Genomic DNA, 17079 nt, shown 5'->3' with positions numbered 1-17079 from the left:
TGAATTCAGCGGTCCGTCTGCGTGCCATGACCTTTGTCAAATGTTATGCATTTGCGTTGAATCCGATGACGATTTTTGTTAGAATGTAAAGTCATCTCCAACCAACCCAACCAAAGAGCTATAAGGCTAAAAATAGCTCGGAATGATACGAAAACCGTCTCCAACCAAAGGCTATGCCAAAGAGCTTGTGGGCCCCACTAGGCCTGAACCCCAAAATCAGGCCAACGGGCTGGCCATTTCCAGCCAGCCCTCCAGCGCCAGAATGTCAAGCTTGACATTTTGCCAGCCCTCCAGCTCAGCCCATTTGAATGCCAACGGCTACCTGGCGTCAACATGACGCCAACTAGCTAACGTCATGCCGTCAAGTTACCGTTGGAATTTGAATTTTTTTTTTGGAAGAAATTAAAATAAAAAAATCTAATTTTTTTTTTCCTATAAATACCTACAACATTGAAAACTAAAGATAAGAAGTGTCATGTAGATAAGAATTCTATTTAAAATTTGCACATCAATTACATCTCAACACGTGACACTAAATCTTATCCGAAAAATTATTAAGATTACATAAAGATAAGAAATCTGAAGAGTTACTTACTTTAGCGACACGTGTCACTCAAAATTCTATCCAAAAAATTATTGAGATTACATAAAGATAAGAAATCTGGAGAGTTACTCACGTTAGAGACACGTGCAATTCGAAATACTATAAAAAAAATTATTGAGATTAACCATATTAATTTAATTAAAATAATAAATTATGTTTGGCCTATGTCTCTTTGGCCCCCTCGGTTAGAGATGATTTTTTGTCAAAATGTTATGTTTGGCCTATAGCTCTTTGGCTCCCTTGGTTGAAGATGGTATAAAATATGGCATAGCATTGTTTATTAAAATATAATTTCTTGCAGGGTTATAGAGCCAAATAAAGGAAGCCCTTTGGCCTTCTTTAATATGGCATAGCACTATTCATTCAAATATAATTTCTTACAGAGCTATAGGGCTAAAGGAAGGAAGCCCTTTGGCCCTCTTTCGGTTGGAGATTGCCTAAGCATTCAATCCAAAATTAATTGAGAATAAGGGAAAAAGTTCAAAATCTTTAAGCTCTAAGCTAAACCTTCATCCTTCGATGTAGGAAGGATACGATCAACAATTTCAACGACACACGAACAATGGTTGTATTTGGTACAGAGCAATTCATTAGCTAATTAACACTAAAACCTCACAATCCTGGTGATTTCATTAGGGGAAAACTTACATGCAATTGAGACAGAAAAATAACAATACCTCAAACTTATCACATGTTGTTATGTGTTTTAACTTACTCACATGACATTACATAATTCATTTGAGATAAGCGCCAGAGAGGTGAAGAAAATGAGGATAACACAAGCTAGCTGTAGTTTTAAGGGCTCTCACAAATAAGCTCCTCAAAACTCCATTTCTTATTAAGAAAAAAAAAACACTTAAATGACCATTTTGAAGAAAAGCCCCGCCTAAACCCGACTGTTATTGCACTCGACATTAGTAGTTGCTAAGGGTTTTTTTTTAGTGAATAATGATATTTATTTGATGAATGAAGCATATAGAGGATCATGTGTAAAGAGTTGTCTGATTAAAACCTTGTCGGGCCTTTCAACCAGATAGAGTGTTTTTCTTTGTTCCTCATTGTTTAGTGACCAACTTTGGGAACTGTTTATTGCAGCAAGAAGACATAGAAGAATCAGCAAGAGCAGAGTTGTGGAGGGAGGAGCTGATTGAGGAGATAGAGCAGAAGGTTGGAAGTCTAAGAGAGTTGGAAGAGGCTGGCAAGAAGGAGGAGCTTGTCAAGTGAATCATCATGCATTGTTTAATATTCTTCCACAGTTCCACTTCCAGGCCTTCAAACATCCGGACGTTATTGTATATATACCATGTTTGAATATAGATAAATTCTCATGAAAAGAAACACCAACTTTTGGAGATTATGATGAAGTTGTTGCAATTTAACTGTCATGAATTCAGCAGTCAGGCTGCGTGCCAAGACCTTTGTCAAATGTTATGCCTTTGCGTTGAATCCGATGACGATTTTTGTTAGAATGTGAGCATTCAATCCAAAACTAATTGAGAATAAGGGAAAATGCTCAAAATCTTTAAGCTCTAAGCTAAACCTTCATCCTTCGATGTTGGAAGGATACGATCAACAATTTTAACGACACACGAACAATGGCTGTATTTGGTACAGAGCAATTCATTAGCTAATTAACACTAAAACCTCACAGTCCTGGTGATTTCGTTAGGGGGAAACTTACATGCAATTGAGACGGGAAAATAACAATATCTCAAACTTATCATGCATTGTCATGTGTTTTAACTTATCCACATGGCATTACATAATCCATTTAAGATACTGTCACCTCTATGTCTCAGTTGCATGCAAGTCCATATCATCATCGAGAACTAAGAAAAAATATAAAAAATCAGTAAAAATTTAGTAAGTTGTAAAATCGAACCCGGTGGATTGATGGATTATTGGATTATTAGGGTTATGGAGAACAATACTGCACACTGATTTGCCTCTTGTTTCTTTGCTTAGTGTGGACTCAAAAAACAGTTCCAAAACTCATGGACTTGTTCTAGAAGATAGCCTTTTCCCTTGGTTTTCTTGCAAACCAGTGTTCCAAAATCACAACCTATGGGCTACCCTACCTTTCAGCACACAAAAAATGGTCCAAAATCTGTGGGCAAATAATTAAAAATATTATCATAAAATTCTAGCCTATTTATCAAGCAATCCAATTATCCAAGGAGGTTCATGAACTGAAATAAACAGATCGCAAGCACATGCAGATGTGGTGGACTTAATCCATCATCTAGAATTCCAGGTGCTCTCATTGTCACGCAAATATCATCCAGACGAAAAATATCCAAGCCAACTTTCTTGCATGACACTCCCATAATCTATGTGGGTTTTTGGTCCTACTCTGTCTTTGGAGAGATTTTTCAGTGTGCCATAAACACGGTCTTGTACATTATCACAATACAAGTAGTTGGATACTTGAAAAGAAAAAAAAAGTGTGCTATCCACACACCCCTTTTTACTTCTCACACACCCCTTTTTTATTTTTGTCCATTGATCTTCTTCACTTCATCCGATCCAACGGTCGAAAATTAAAAGGGTCTATGAGAAGTAAAAGGGGGTGTGTGGATATCACACCCCAAAAAAAACTTCAACCACTTATATTATGACACTTGGTGTACTATATCGTGTTTCCAACACACTGAAAAATTTCTCCTACTGCCTGCAACTCCGATTTGCCATTTAAATGGAATTGTTTTGGGGATGGGGATCCTCAATTAATTTGTAAACTTGGATAAAGTGAAATGAATATATACCAAAGAAATGATAAGGAGATTTTCTCAAAAACATGATTTTCTATAGACTTTCTGACACTTCATGTTTTTAGCAAAATGTTTTATAATGTTGACACTGAAATTGATCTTAAACTACAAGGTGACAAAGAATACTTAGAGAGTCCCACTTTTAAGGGAGTCTCCTTAATGTTTCTCTATATACAATATTTTCAGTTTGTTCTTACTTGACATGATTGATCATTTACAGTACATAATCGAGCTTCCAATTTGCGGTTTAAGTCCAAATTTTGATACTTAAATTCTAAAGTCTAAATGATCGTGTCAAAAAATAAGTTCATCAAAGTTGAATTTCGGAATGTCTATACACATGGTCTCTATTTTGTTTTATTGAAATTATTCATTTACTTAATTTATCTTTGTTCTCTTTCAACTAAATATAAAATCAATAATCTCTTAATCCAACAACTGATGACTTATTTGACCAAAAAAACAAAGAACAAAAACTGACTTGCGTTCCAAGAGACTTCAGTTGAGTAAAGTGCAGAGCTTGGAACTCCTAGGAAACTCAGTAAAGTAATTTAATTAGAACTTGGTTTTCTTTCTTTTTTCCCTTGATTAGGGATCGGATTAGGCCTTTGTACCATGACTCAGCACCCATGATTTTTAATGGGAAAAATATCATCTGCATCTCAAACCCTAGTGCGTCCATCGTGTGTTTGCAGTATATATTTTGTATTAATTTAATGTTTAACACGTATTTTATGATCATGGAGTTGTTAAATGCTGCGATTTGATCAAGATTTATCATCATTGATTAAGCCCTAAGCAGGAGACTGACCACAAAGCATCATCATATTCTTTTGTTTATTAAGGAACATTATTGGGTAATTATAAAAAGACAGAAAGCATTCGTGAGGATCCCATGTTTTCATATGATCGAATAATTATGTATGAAGTTAATCTACCCTACACATACGATCAAATGCTCTCATGTTTTCTTTTGCTAGCGTAGATGCAGAGGGGCGTTGAGGGAAAGCGAAATGTGTAATCTCATAAGGCCTTAAATTTGAAGAGCCCCAAAAAGAAAATTTTGATATGCATCTTTTAATCAAAAACAGAACTTTTTAATAAAAATAAATAGTAAGAATTTCACAGAGAAATAGATTTTACTAGCCAAGATAGCATTCTCAAAAAGAAAAAAGTCAAAAAATAAAATAAAATAAAATCTATTCCAGCAAGTAAAACGAAAGCTAAAAAGATAAATCAGATTATCCAAAATTTGATGAAGCAGACAGAGTCAGCTGCTCAAATTTATCCACTTTCGTAATTTTGTGGAGAAATATCCCAATTAATATTTTCACACAAAACCAGAGCATTTGACTACCAAACATTTTCCCGAAATATAGCAATTTTTACATAATTGCCAACTCAAATCTAAAAAATTAACCGAAAAACATAGCATATTCCTCGTTAATGACGGTAAATTACACATAAACAACAGCTATAAATCTGTGTCATTTATCCAAAAAATAATAATATTTAAAAATAAAAATTAAAAAGCTTTTGGATAAGAGGAAAAATCCATATCAGAAAGACCCCACCCACCCGGTTTCAATTTTTTTTTTCTAAATACCCCCACTTCCTTTCCTCCTCTTCTTCCTTCTCCCTCCTCTCTCTCTCTCAAGTTTTCAAAAAACGCACAACTCTCTGTCAATTATTCAAAAAACGCACAACTCTCTGTCAATTAGATTTTTAGTAAAAAGGAGGCATCTTTTTGTTCAAAGAACAAGTTTTTTTGAAGATTTTGGTTGCAAGGGATTAATTTTAATCCATTTTTTGGCCGTTTCGATTCGAAAAAGTGGTGTTTCAGGCAGAGGATCGAGTGGGTTTTCTTGTTTTCGCTGTGAAATCTCGGAAAAGGGCGTTTGATTTGATATGGCCAATGCATTTGCATCACAGAGTGGTTTCTGCATTTCTTCTGGGTTGGATGAAATTGCAGTTGGCTCCAAATCCCCCAAAGGGGATTTTAGGGTTTCTCCTACCTCCCAATTTAAGGATGCAAATTCAAGAGCTTTTCCTGCATTGAGTGTTGATTTCTTGGGAAAACCCTTGATTCTCTCAGATCATAAGGGTTTCGAGAATTGGAGGGTCACAAAACCTAGCAATTTCTCTGTGCATGTATGTAAAGCTTTCTCCTTTCTCTCTTTTTTGCTTTTAGCTTTTAGCTTTTGCCTTCTACCTTTTGTTGGATTTTTGTGTTCCCCATCGCATTTTTCTATTTTTTTGTGATTTTTTTTTTAAATTGGGAATTTATGGTTTTTCAGGCACAAGCATCTCTGTGTGTAAGCAGAGCAATGAGATGGTGGGAGAAGACCCTTCACCCCAACATGGTGGAGATCCATTCTGCTCAAGAACTTGTTGATTCTTTGAAGAATGCTGGAGACAGATTGGTCGTGGTTGACTTTTACTCACCTGGTTGTGGAGGCTGCAGAGCTCTCCATCCCAAGGTATATATATTTGATTTTTCGTTCATGTTTTAGCAACCAATTTATGCATTTCAGAGAGACGGACCAGCGGCCCACTAATTCCGCCTCGGAATTATGGCATTCTGGTTTAATTGTTAGGGCCTTAATCTGAAACATTATGGTGAAATTTGTTGACCAAGAGTTGTCCATTTTACCAGATCTGTCAGCTGGCTGAATCGAACCCGAATGCGATTTTCCTCAAAGTTAACTATGAAGAGCACAAGACTATGTGCCATGCTCTCAACATTCATGTGCTGCCCTTCTTTAGATTCTATAGAGGTGCAGATGGTCGTGTGTGTAGCTTTAGCTGCACCAATGCAACTGTGAGTATTCCCTGCAATCACAATCTTCTTTCTCGAGTTTTAATTGCAATGAATTAGCGAAATTGTTTGTGGATCAAGAAACTGAGTCAGAATTCCTTGTTTAACAGATTAAGAAATTCAAAGATGCATTGGCAAAACACGGGGGTGATCGTTGTAATCGTGGGCCGGCGAAAGGGTTAGATGAATCTGAGATACTAAAGTTAGCTTCAATAGGTGAAATATTAACAACAACATCATCGCCTTCCATGAAGGAAGAAAGATTGGAGGATCTGGTCACGAAAAGCGGAGATTTTTCCGGTGTTTGGGGCAATGCAAGCCACATCATAGAACTTGAGGAAGAAAGTTCCATGGTGAAAGTTTAAAAGCAGCTTCTCTAGGGCAGTTTCCTACATGGTGTTGTTGTACATATATCTTTTAACTTTGGGTTTTCCCATAAGCAGGGGGCTCTGGCTTTTTTACATCGAGCCCTGCCTAGTTTGGTTAATCTGTTATTTAGATTGGATATTGTAATCTGATTAATTATTTTTAATCAGATCAAAAGCTTGTTTGGCTCCAAACTTGCCACTTCTATTAGAATATGATGTTATGGATTTTGGTACCTAGAACTATTTGTCATCTATTCAAACCCTAGCATTAACCAGGGCATGCTTTTCTTGAAAGTGCTTTTTGTCAAACTTCCTTGTTGATTTCTTTCGAATTTGTATGCCAATCTTGACTGTGTCCTTGCAATGATCTTCTTGCGGCCCCAAACTTACATGGTCGGTAATTCCGGCTAGGTCTTTTTTTTGTTTCTTTTCTAAATTATTATTGAGGGAAGAGAGTGGTTTTCGAAAATATGACAATAATTAAGAGGAGAGGGAGGTTCGGCCCAGAACGCAGTAGAAACATAACACCCTATCCACTAAGAGATTGGACCACATGCTCTAGCTAGGGGTATTTTTAAAAATCCCCTCTACTTTTTTAGCTCCAGTTGCAAAACTTATATAAATGTGAAAAACTCGACGGTTGCAGGCCAATTTTCTATGTATTTTAAGATTGACAGAGACTCATAACCAAATTGAACGTTAAGAGGGTATATCTAACTCAGAAGAGAGTCACAAGTTCGAGGGTGTTATCAATTTTTTTTCCTTTCAACTTAGGCCTGGCATTTTGGACCAAACCCGTTAATCCGACCCGACCCAACCCGTTAATATTTGTATTTGGGTGGATGCTTAACGGGTGAACCCGTTAACAACCCGTTAAATAACGGGTCACTTTGGGTCAACCCGTTAGACCTGTTAGGACCCGTTAGCACCCGTTAGTTGAGAATATTTTAGTAATTTTAGTAAAGTCTTAATAACAAAAAAATAAACTTTATGCAAAAAAAAATAATAATAATAATTGTTAACGGGTGAAATGGGTGACCCGTTAGGTTAACGAGTCGAGTTCGGATGACCCGTTAACTTAACGAATCGAGTTGAACCCGACCCAAACCTAATAAACCCGACCCGTTTACATGTCTATTTCAACTAAGTAGGCCATGACTCATTCAAAAAATGAAAAAGAAATTTCATGGGGCATCAATTTGGCAGTTGGTGTAACATTATGTGGATTTTATTTTTTTTTAAATTTGTGACCCCTTGAATATTGACAAAGAAAAGTTGTGGTGTTGGCAACTAGCTAAATTTTGTTGGCTTTGCATCTTGGATTTGGATTATGATCTGTCGTTTTGGAATCAATGTGGTAGTTTTCATTTTTTTTTATTTTTTTGTTATTTTAAGAAAATGAAACTAATTGGTGGCGTCGTCAGCAATCCATCTTTTCTGAGGTTGAAAAGACTCACAGAGGTATTTCAGCTTCTTTTTGGCAACCATCGTGTGATTCATTATCGTCATGAATCGAACCCAAAAACGTAATGTGTGAAATATGAATCTAAAATTTGTCTCCAACCATTGAACCATCTTGTAGTTGAATCAATATGGTTGTAAGAGAGCCAAAGTTTGTATTGTTTTCAACATCCAACTCCCTAAAAGTAGTCTTGAGTTTAATAAACGTTTCACATGAAAACATCAAGCACCTTTTTTAATAGTCTATTTATTTGGTGGCATGTGGTGAGGCAAACTTGGGGTGTAGAATAAGTTAGGTCATACTAAATAGAAACCGAGAACAACTTATATGCACTCAGAACACTATGATTTTGGTGTTTTAAGTCAATCAAGCGATGAAACTAAAAAATGACAGACTTTAAAACAACTTTACTATGGCATCCATGACATCAAAATATCTCATGCGAACCAAATAAATTAAGTATGTTCTTTATATGAACACTGTCAAAATAGATGAAACTCAATAGTCGATGAGTTTTAAAATAGATTTCATATTTACATATCTCGGAATTGCAAAGTGAGATGTAACCATGATTATTACCTTTCAAAATTTCATATTTTTATTGGAGATGCTCTAATTTGATTGCATTAGTTCGAAAAATGTCTGTTACAAATCCTCAAAGTTAGTCACAGTAACGAGCGAGGATTTGGTAATGAGTTAAGTCATGAACAATTCCGCCAACTTGAAATGAACCCCACAAGAAATTATATCACATTTAAAAAAAAAATGTTACAAAACTACATGGCCACATGAAATATGACATTTTTGTGGAAACACAAGAATCTAGCACAAAAGAAAGAAGACGATATTAAAATTAGTACTCTTTTGGATTCAGATGATGAACATAAATTAAATTACGGAGTGTGATTTATACTATGCAACCACCAATTTGGATAAGATCATGTGCCCTACACGTTCTGGAAAATTCTGGAAAATGTTTTAAACAAAAAAATTAAATAAGCAAATAGGAGGCAAATGATCTTCTTGCAGGCCCCAAACCTACATGGTCAATAATTCCGGCTAGGGTTTTTTTTTTTCTTTTCTAAATTATTATTAAGGAAAGATAGAGGGTTCGAAATTATGACAATAATTAAGAGGAAAGGGATGTTCAGACTCAGAACGCAGTAGAAACACAACATCTTATCCACTAGGAGATTTGACCACATGCTCCAGCCAAGGGTATTTTTAACAATTCCCTGTATTTTTTTAGCACCCGTTGCAAAACTTATACAAATGTTAAAAACTCGACGGTTGGAGGCCAATTGCTATGTATTTTAAGATTGATGGAGACTCATAACCAAATTGAACATTAAGAGGGTAAATTGAACTCGGAAGAAAGTCACAAGTTCGAGGGTGTTATCATTTTTTTTTCCTTTCAATTAAGTAGGCCATGACTCATTCAAAAAATGAAAAAGAAATTTTATGGGGCATCAATTAGGCAGTTGGTATAACATTATGTGGATTTTTTTTTTATTTGTGGCCCCTTGAATATTGACAAAGAAAGTGAAGTTATGGTGTAGGCAACTAGCTAAATTTTGTTGGCTTTGCATCATGGATTTGGCTTATTATCTGTCCTTTTGGAATCCATGTGGTAGCTTTTATTTTTATTTTTAATTTTAAGAAAAGGAAATCAATTGGTGGCGTCGCCAGCAATCCATCATTTCTGGAGCTGAGAAGACTTACAAAGGTATTTTAGTCTTTTTATAGCAATCATCGTGTAATTCACTATCATCAGGAATTAAACCCAGAACATACTGTGTAAAATACGAACCTATAATTCGTCTCCAACCATTGAGCCAGCTCGTAGTGGTTGAATCAATGTGGTTGTTGGAGAGCCAAAGTTTGTATTGTTTTCAACATCCAACTCCCTAAAAATTGTCTGAGCTTAATAACCGTTTCACATGAAAACATCAAGCACCTTTTTTAATGGCCTATTTATTTGGTGGCATGTGGTGAGGCAAACGTGGGGTGTAGAATAAGTTAGGTCATACTAAATAGAAACCGAAAACAACTTATATGCACTCAGAATATTATGATCTTGGTGTTTTAAGTCAATCAAGCGATGAAACTAAAACGTGACAGACTTTAAAACAACTCTACTATGGCGTCCATGACATCAAAATATCTCATATGAACCAAATAAATTAAGTCTTTTCTTATATGAACACTGTCAAAGTAGATGAAACTCAATAGTCGATGAGTTTTAAAATAGATTTCATATTTACATATCTCGGAAATGTAAAGTGAGATGTAATTGTGATTATTACCTCTTAAATTTCCATAATTTTATTGGAGATGCTCTAATTTGATTGCAATTAGTTCAAAAAATCTCTATTACAAATCCTCAAGGTTAGTCACAATAACGAGCGAGAATTTGGTAATGAGTTAAGTCATGAATAGTTCCGCCAACTTGAAACGATCCCCACAAAGAATTATATCACATTTTAACAAACAAAACTACATGACCACATGAAATATGACATTTTTGTGGAAACACAAGAATCTAGCACAAAAGAAAGAAGAAAATATTAAAATTAGTACTCTTTTGGATTCAGACGATGAACATAAATTAAATTACAGAGTGTGATTTGTACTATGCAACCACCAATTTGGATAAGATCATGTGCCCTACACATTCTAGAAAATTCTGGAAAATGTTTTTCAACAAAAAAATTAAATAAGCAAATAGGAGGCAAACGACTTCTGATTGGTCACCTAACGTGGAACTGACGTGGATGGGCCCAGAATCCTACTCAGCATGGGTCCCGGGGAGGATTATATTTGGAAAATCATCATGCAGAATTCATGGAATCCAGAATAACCTGCAGTTTCTATTTTCCGCTTCCATGTTACTGGATAAAATATTTATTTTTATTTTCTAAAATATTTGGATAAGTTATTGGATAGGGATGTGATATCCATACCCCTTTTTACTTCTCTCACATATTTTTTGTTTTTGACCATCGGATCTGATGAATTGAAGAATATCAACAGACAGAAATTAACAAGGGGTGTATGAAAAGTAAAAAGAGATGTGTGGATAGCACATTCCTATTAGATATGGTACAAATTGATAATTTTGTAGAGAGATGTTAGATCCACATCATTGTCTTATTTTTCTACCCACATTATAATCTCACCTACCATAAAATGTTAAAAAATTTAAATATTATTTTTATACTGACGATTACTTTAGTCTAAAGAAGGCTTTTCAATTGCCCTTTACCAATGAACAGTGTTTTGAACCACATTTCAGTTTATTTACAAGACTGCTACTTGGACGCTTTTAGCCAACTTTCGCTTTATTTACAAAAATGCCACTCAGGCTTAAGACGCAATTTTCAGCCATTGCATCTCAGGTTTTACTCAGGGAGAGAGAGGGGAGGGGGACAGAACGAGCAGAGAGGGAGAGAGAGCATGCGGCTTGTAGAATTACGATGATAGAAGAAGAAGCTCAAAAGTCTGATACGCCAAGTCGAAGGAACCCTAAAAACCAGAGAAGAAGAAGTTCAGAAATCGAGTGAGGATGTTGACAAATCAGCAAGCCCAATTTCAGGCGACTCTGCGAAACCAACAACCTAACCTCCGACGAACGATGTTAGAGGGGATTCGTCAGATTCGAGCCAAACCGAGTTATTCCTAAAATAACCTCTAATATACTATTTCCCCACACATTATTATACATAAAAATTGAAATATTCCCCAACAACAAAATCTCCCCCCACAATAATTTACCAGCAAATGAATGACCCTCCAAATGTTTTGTTGTTGTGTAATTATACACTCTAATAACTACCATCAACATCCAATCATCATCAGTTTTTAACTTCTTACCCTTTAATTGGAAAAGGGCATCTAAACCGTCAAATTTACCAACCGAACCCACCTTTAAACCCTTAAATCCTTAAAGGTGGGCACGGCGCCGTGCCCACCTTTAAACCGTCAAATCCTGGAGTAACCGTTAGACAGTTTAAAGGTGGGCACGACGCGATTCGGTTGTTAAGTTTTGGGTCAAAACAAAAACCAAGCAGCTTGCTTCAATCTTGCTTAACTTCCAAACCACAATGGCTTAAAACCGATGTAACCGGTTAAGCAATGTCGCGGTTTGATTTGGTTTGGTATGGTTTGCGGCTAACAAGCATCTATTCCCGAATGAAAAACATCACAACAGAATAATAATAATGTGGTTAAAATTCACTTTTACAAATGAAGATGAATACTACTAAACCGTGATACTAAATAATAAACATCTACTTCACAACTTAAATTTACAATCAAAACCGCAAACTGGTCCCCAAAATTCAAAAGTACTTCACAAAACCAACGCATACGGTTTTGTTCAGTTAGTTGCTCGAGTTGTCAATTTCAAATTCTAAATGATATTAAATCAAGATAAATCACAACATTCTAATTCTAAAAATTTCTCACGTAATACAGAGAGCGTTTTTGCTTACCCCCATATTCTACTAGTGGTTCAATATTTCCACGTTAGGAGCTCTATAACAAAAGTATACCATTTTAACAAAAATATACATAAATATATTACAAAAGGGTAAATATTTAAGATATAATTGGAATACTATAAAATTAAAAAAATGATATTCACACACTCTTTTTAGCTTCTCAAACACCATTTTTATTTTTGAACATCTGATTGAACAAAACAAACAAAAAAGACAATAAATAAATAAACGTTTGAATGAAACTAAAAAAAATGTGCGAAAATCACTTTTCTAAAATTACCTTATTTCATGACTTCATTTAAAGAGCTTGAATTATGCCTATGGTAGAAGATGCCCTAAAAAAATTAAGAATGAATTTTCCCTGGAACATTCTCCTCCTGTCAAAGTAGCTCATAAACTTACCAATGTTCATGATGAAATGAAAATTTGTTTAATTAAATGCTGTTACGTCCACCCGACCTCTCTTATTTCCGCTCCAACCTTATAACTAAAACTTAAATCAACTTAAATCATAAAACAAGAATGCTGCTATACCCACCCACTTGTCCTATTTTCCCCGCCACGAGAAAACAGAATTAAGTAGACAGACATAACAGCACTCTGAATCATTCTTGAATATTCACCCTTTTTAATTGTAACAACCATCACCTAATCCCAACTTTTAATTAAGTTCAACTAATTGAAAACTTTTATCACCTTACTTCCCAATGGAAGATCGAATTAAGACTAATTTGGGAAGAGGAACGACAAAAGCTTGTGATTAATTAAGCTTAACTAAAAGTTATATGCCTATAAACCCCTACGAAATCACAAAAAATTAGAGTTCGTTTGAACGTGCTTTTAAAATAACTAAAAGTGTTTTTAAAGAAAATGTTTTTAGGTTCCAAAAGCACTTCCAAGAAGCACTTTTCTAGGATTTACTTGCATCTTTACTAAAGATTGGTTCAAAAAATATTTTCACCAAAAACACTTTCAATCATTTTAAAAGCACATTCAAACAAGTTCTCAAACAGCAAACAGACAATTGACAGACAAATGGCAAACAAGATGTAAAATTATGAGAAAGCCTTCATATACTATCCAGCGTGAACGATTTTTTCATAAGTTGCTTTTGGAGCCCGACAGTGTCGAGCTTCCACAAAAGCAATACTTCAAATCTCCGTTCTTTTGTTCAATCACCAGGCATTCAAAAACAAATTCATACGCTAAAGATAATGCCATTCAGACTTTGTAACACAATGTTCAATTCATCTTCCTCGTAAAAGGGAGAAGAACAGAATACCGTTATGCAAAGAAACACTTACGAACGACAGAATTCAAGCAAAGAAAGCAGTAACAGATGTTGCCTCAGAGGTAGTGACAATATTAGCATATATCATCATATCTATATCTGATAATACGTGCATTTGAAATGCATCATTGGCAAAACATAAAATTCTAACAACAATACTAATTAAGTGCATCAGAGAGATTCCCATCGACAATTCACCATCCTCCGAAAGGAGTTCTGATGTCCCTGTCTGTTTTATCGTCACGTGCAATACACTCAAAGAAAAAATCCTCAAAAACTTTAGTTTTAATGAAAAATAACAAATAAAGATGTAAATGAATAGTGAGAAAAGGTATAAATGTGATTTTTTTCGTTAAAAATGAAAAGTATCGAGTGTTTCGTTGTTTCGTTAAACCTCCCTACATTCAATCATACAAAACCTCAAATGCAATCACATAAAGATATAGACACCACGTGACTCGTGTTCTCGGTACCCATAAAAATTTCTCCAGCGGATCAGAAGTAAACAATCATGAATCATGCAAGAACACAAATCAATGGCAGTAAATAAAATGTCAAATGCATCAGAGAGATTCCCATTTAGACTAGTCATCAATCTCCAATGGAGTGCAGATGTCCCTGTCTGTTTTATCATCATTTGCAACTCCAAACACCCACAATTTTTACTCTAATTACCTAAAAAACCAAACTTTCTTGTCACCCATGAAACATAAGCTGAGAATTAAGCATAAAGATCAAAGATTTCAACCACAAACAAATAAAGATTAGTAATTTCAGTAAAAAATCAAGTAAAATTGGTAAAGAAGTGCAAATCCTCATGCCTCAGATGTAAATTTGTTTCATAGAATTTACTCTCAAAGTATATTTAACGCCATCATAGGCATGGGCATACCTTCTGAATACTACTAGCATAAAAAAAAAAAAACGGATGAAAAGACAGAACAAAAGAATATCAGAAATCTTATGAACACACAGAAATTCAAGACCAAATTAAACCTGGGATTGTAGTGTGAATCTCAAATTTAAAAGGGCAGGTGGGGAGGGGCAGAGATGGAGGCTGTGGAAGATGTGAGAAGAGAAGGTACTGAGCTAGGGTTTTGACTGAGAGTGTGATTATATATAGTGAGGGGGGGGAGGACTTAGGGCACAGCAAGACGGACAGTTTGATCAGGACCGTTCATTTGTGACACTGTGGTGGGTCAACATATAAGTGGGCTAAAAAGCCCAAACATGATAAAACAGCCTGCTACTAATGGACCCAATCATCCACTGGGGCTTCCAAGGTTATTATCCAATGTCCAGAGTCGGCCCATTGTTGTGTTGGGTAGGATGAGACTTTTTTAGGGCTTAGGGCTTAGGGTTTTGGCCCATAGTTGGGTTGGGTGGTAGATGGATTTTTTTTAGGGTTTAGGGTTTTGGAGTTCAAAGAACTTAATTAACATCATCAAAATTGTGAACGGAAAATATGCAAAAGTGAGATAAAGATTTAGTCTGGTTCTCATAAATAGTACATGAATGACCTATATGGTACTTGAAATGTTGCAATCTTCCATGCAGGCTAAATGCTAAGAGGATTCTCTAAAAAAATGAGACTTTTTATAACTTTTAGTCATCTGATTTTTTTTAACTTTCAGTCATCTTATGTTCTTGGCACAATATTTTATAATGTTGACATAAGAACTGATGTTAAACTATGAAGTGACAGAGAGTTATAAAGATTCCCATTTTTTAGAGTCCTCTTAACATTTCTCTTCTATATGTGTAGGCATTGACGAATCCACACAACAACTAATGTTTTCAATTGAGTCACTACTATTACTACACGTGGAATTTGAAGTTAATTTCATTTTCCCCTCGAGTATGACTATAAGTCTATAACGGGTGCAAAATCTTTGACCAACGAAATAGTATATAAACCAAAGTAGTGTGCGAGCTTCATCTTGATATTTATAAGAAATTTTTCCTTGATTCCCTACCGAGCTTAGAGATATGACATCTTCGATAAGCATATATTTTTCTTTGTAGTTTTGTTTTGTAACTTTTTGATGAGTTGATAAGTATTGTTAAGGAAGAAAGAAATGAGTTGTACTTATCTAAATTTAGAGTAAATTGTTGCTATGGTCCCTTAACTTTAACTCAATTGGAGCAATGGTCCCTCAACTAAAACTTCATTACCATTGGTCTCTCAACTCATCAAAACGTGCAGCTATGGTCCCTCAACTAAAAATTCATTACCATTGGTCCCTCAACTTTAATTCAACTAGAGAAATTGTCACTTAACTTTAATTCAATTGTAGCAATGGTTCTTCCAACATAACTCGTCTTGACAAAAAAATTGACGTAGTCGACGAAAATGACCATAATTACACACTTTGATGAGTTGAGGGACCCTAATTACATAAATGGTTATTCCAACATAACTTATTTTGACAAAATTTTGATGAAATTGATGAAAATGACTATAGCTACACATTTTGATAAGTTGAGGGACCAATGGTAATGGATTTTTAGTTGAAAGATCATTGCTCCAATTTGATTAAAGTTAATGGACCATTACTACAATTTACTCCTAAATTTAAGAATATATTCCTTCCATGCATGCATGTCACAAAATATGCATTGGGATGCTTACCTATCTGGCTAATTGGTATCTCTTCCCCTAAAGCTGCTTTACTATTGGCAGGATAAAAAAGGAGCCGAAAAGATTAAAGAGTTGTCTCCAAGTCAAACTACTTTTCCATATGTATGTTGTCAAGGAAGATAATTCTTTCACGCCTCCTCTTGCACGTTTTCTCCAGGAATTCTGGCCTTTTGTGTAAACTTTCGGTGTTCATCACAAATAGTTACTTGGACCAAAAAACAAAAATCACAAATAGTTACTAGTCGAGGTATAAAATATAAACTCGTTATCTAAGTAGGTGGAATATGAAACATTCAACTTACAAGCGACAAGAATATAGCGGCGGGTCTAGGAAAAATTCTTTAGAGTCACATGTAAAAGTTCACAAACATTTCTTACAAATATAATAGCTAAAAATTAAACCAATGTTCCATCATTCATAATAAGAAGCGCAACTTTCTTTGAGGTATTTTATCAAGCGCTTTGAAGGCATGCATGAGGGACATCTCTAACCTTCTAAAGGGCAACACTCAAGTTGTTCATAAAGATTCACAGAAGCTGACCCCTTTGTCACTAATGTGTCCACCCTTGCAAGAATATTACTAGGGGTGTGCCACACATCAATTTTTACTTTTCACATACT

The 17079-nt window shown here is 35.2% G+C and overlaps 1 protein-coding gene and 4 non-coding genes across 5 annotated transcripts; 1 reads left to right on the top strand and 4 right to left on the bottom strand.

Moving 5' to 3' along the window:
• The first annotated feature begins 4947 nt into the window (after positions 1 to 4947).
• LOC103437831 (thioredoxin-like 1-2, chloroplastic) lies at positions 4948 to 6801 on the top strand. Its single transcript, XM_008376336.4, has 4 exons — positions 4948 to 5526; positions 5673 to 5855; positions 6032 to 6196; positions 6304 to 6801. Exons 1-4 carry the CDS (start codon positions 5284 to 5286, stop codon positions 6556 to 6558), a joined length of 846 nt encoding a protein of 281 aa, XP_008374558.1. The 5' UTR covers positions 4948 to 5283; the 3' UTR covers positions 6559 to 6801.
• Positions 6802 to 13868: 7067 nt separating this feature from the next.
• On the bottom strand, positions 13869 to 13950 carry LOC114825720 (small nucleolar RNA snoR122). The gene has a single exon (XR_003774551.1). It is a non-coding gene; the product is annotated as a small nucleolar RNA snoR122 (small nucleolar RNA).
• A 31-nt stretch (positions 13951 to 13981) lies between these two features.
• On the bottom strand, positions 13982 to 14067 carry LOC114825708 (small nucleolar RNA R44/J54/Z268 family). The gene has a single exon (XR_003774539.1). It is a non-coding gene; the product is annotated as a small nucleolar RNA R44/J54/Z268 family (small nucleolar RNA).
• Positions 14068 to 14373: 306 nt separating this feature from the next.
• LOC114825707 (small nucleolar RNA R44/J54/Z268 family) lies at positions 14374 to 14460 on the bottom strand. The gene has a single exon (XR_003774538.1). It is a non-coding gene; the product is annotated as a small nucleolar RNA R44/J54/Z268 family (small nucleolar RNA).
• A 170-nt stretch (positions 14461 to 14630) lies between these two features.
• LOC114825706 (small nucleolar RNA Z267) lies at positions 14631 to 14703 on the bottom strand. The gene has a single exon (XR_003774537.1). It is a non-coding gene; the product is annotated as a small nucleolar RNA Z267 (small nucleolar RNA).
• Between the last annotated feature and the right edge of the window lie 2376 nt (positions 14704 to 17079).

This window comes from Malus domestica, chromosome 06, assembly GCF_042453785.1.
Source record: "Malus domestica chromosome 06, GDT2T_hap1".
Lineage (NCBI taxonomy): Eukaryota > Viridiplantae > Streptophyta > Magnoliopsida > Rosales > Rosaceae > Malus > Malus domestica.
Note: the sequence above shows the minus strand (reverse complement) of the source record. Positions and strands in the feature narration are given on the sequence as shown.

Bases quoted from the DNA above. Each gene is read 5' to 3' on its own strand.
- LOC103437831 (XM_008376336.4), top strand. From the start codon at position 5,284: ATGGCCAATGCATTTGCATCACAGAGTGGTTTCTGCATTTCTTCTGGG. The intron at 5,856-6,031 runs GTATATATATTT...CCATTTTACCAG, and splicing joins GCAGAGCTCTCCATCCCAAG to ATCTGTCAGCTGGCTGAATC. The intron at 6,197-6,303 runs GTGAGTATTCCC...CTTGTTTAACAG, and splicing joins TTAGCTGCACCAATGCAACT to ATTAAGAAATTCAAAGATGC.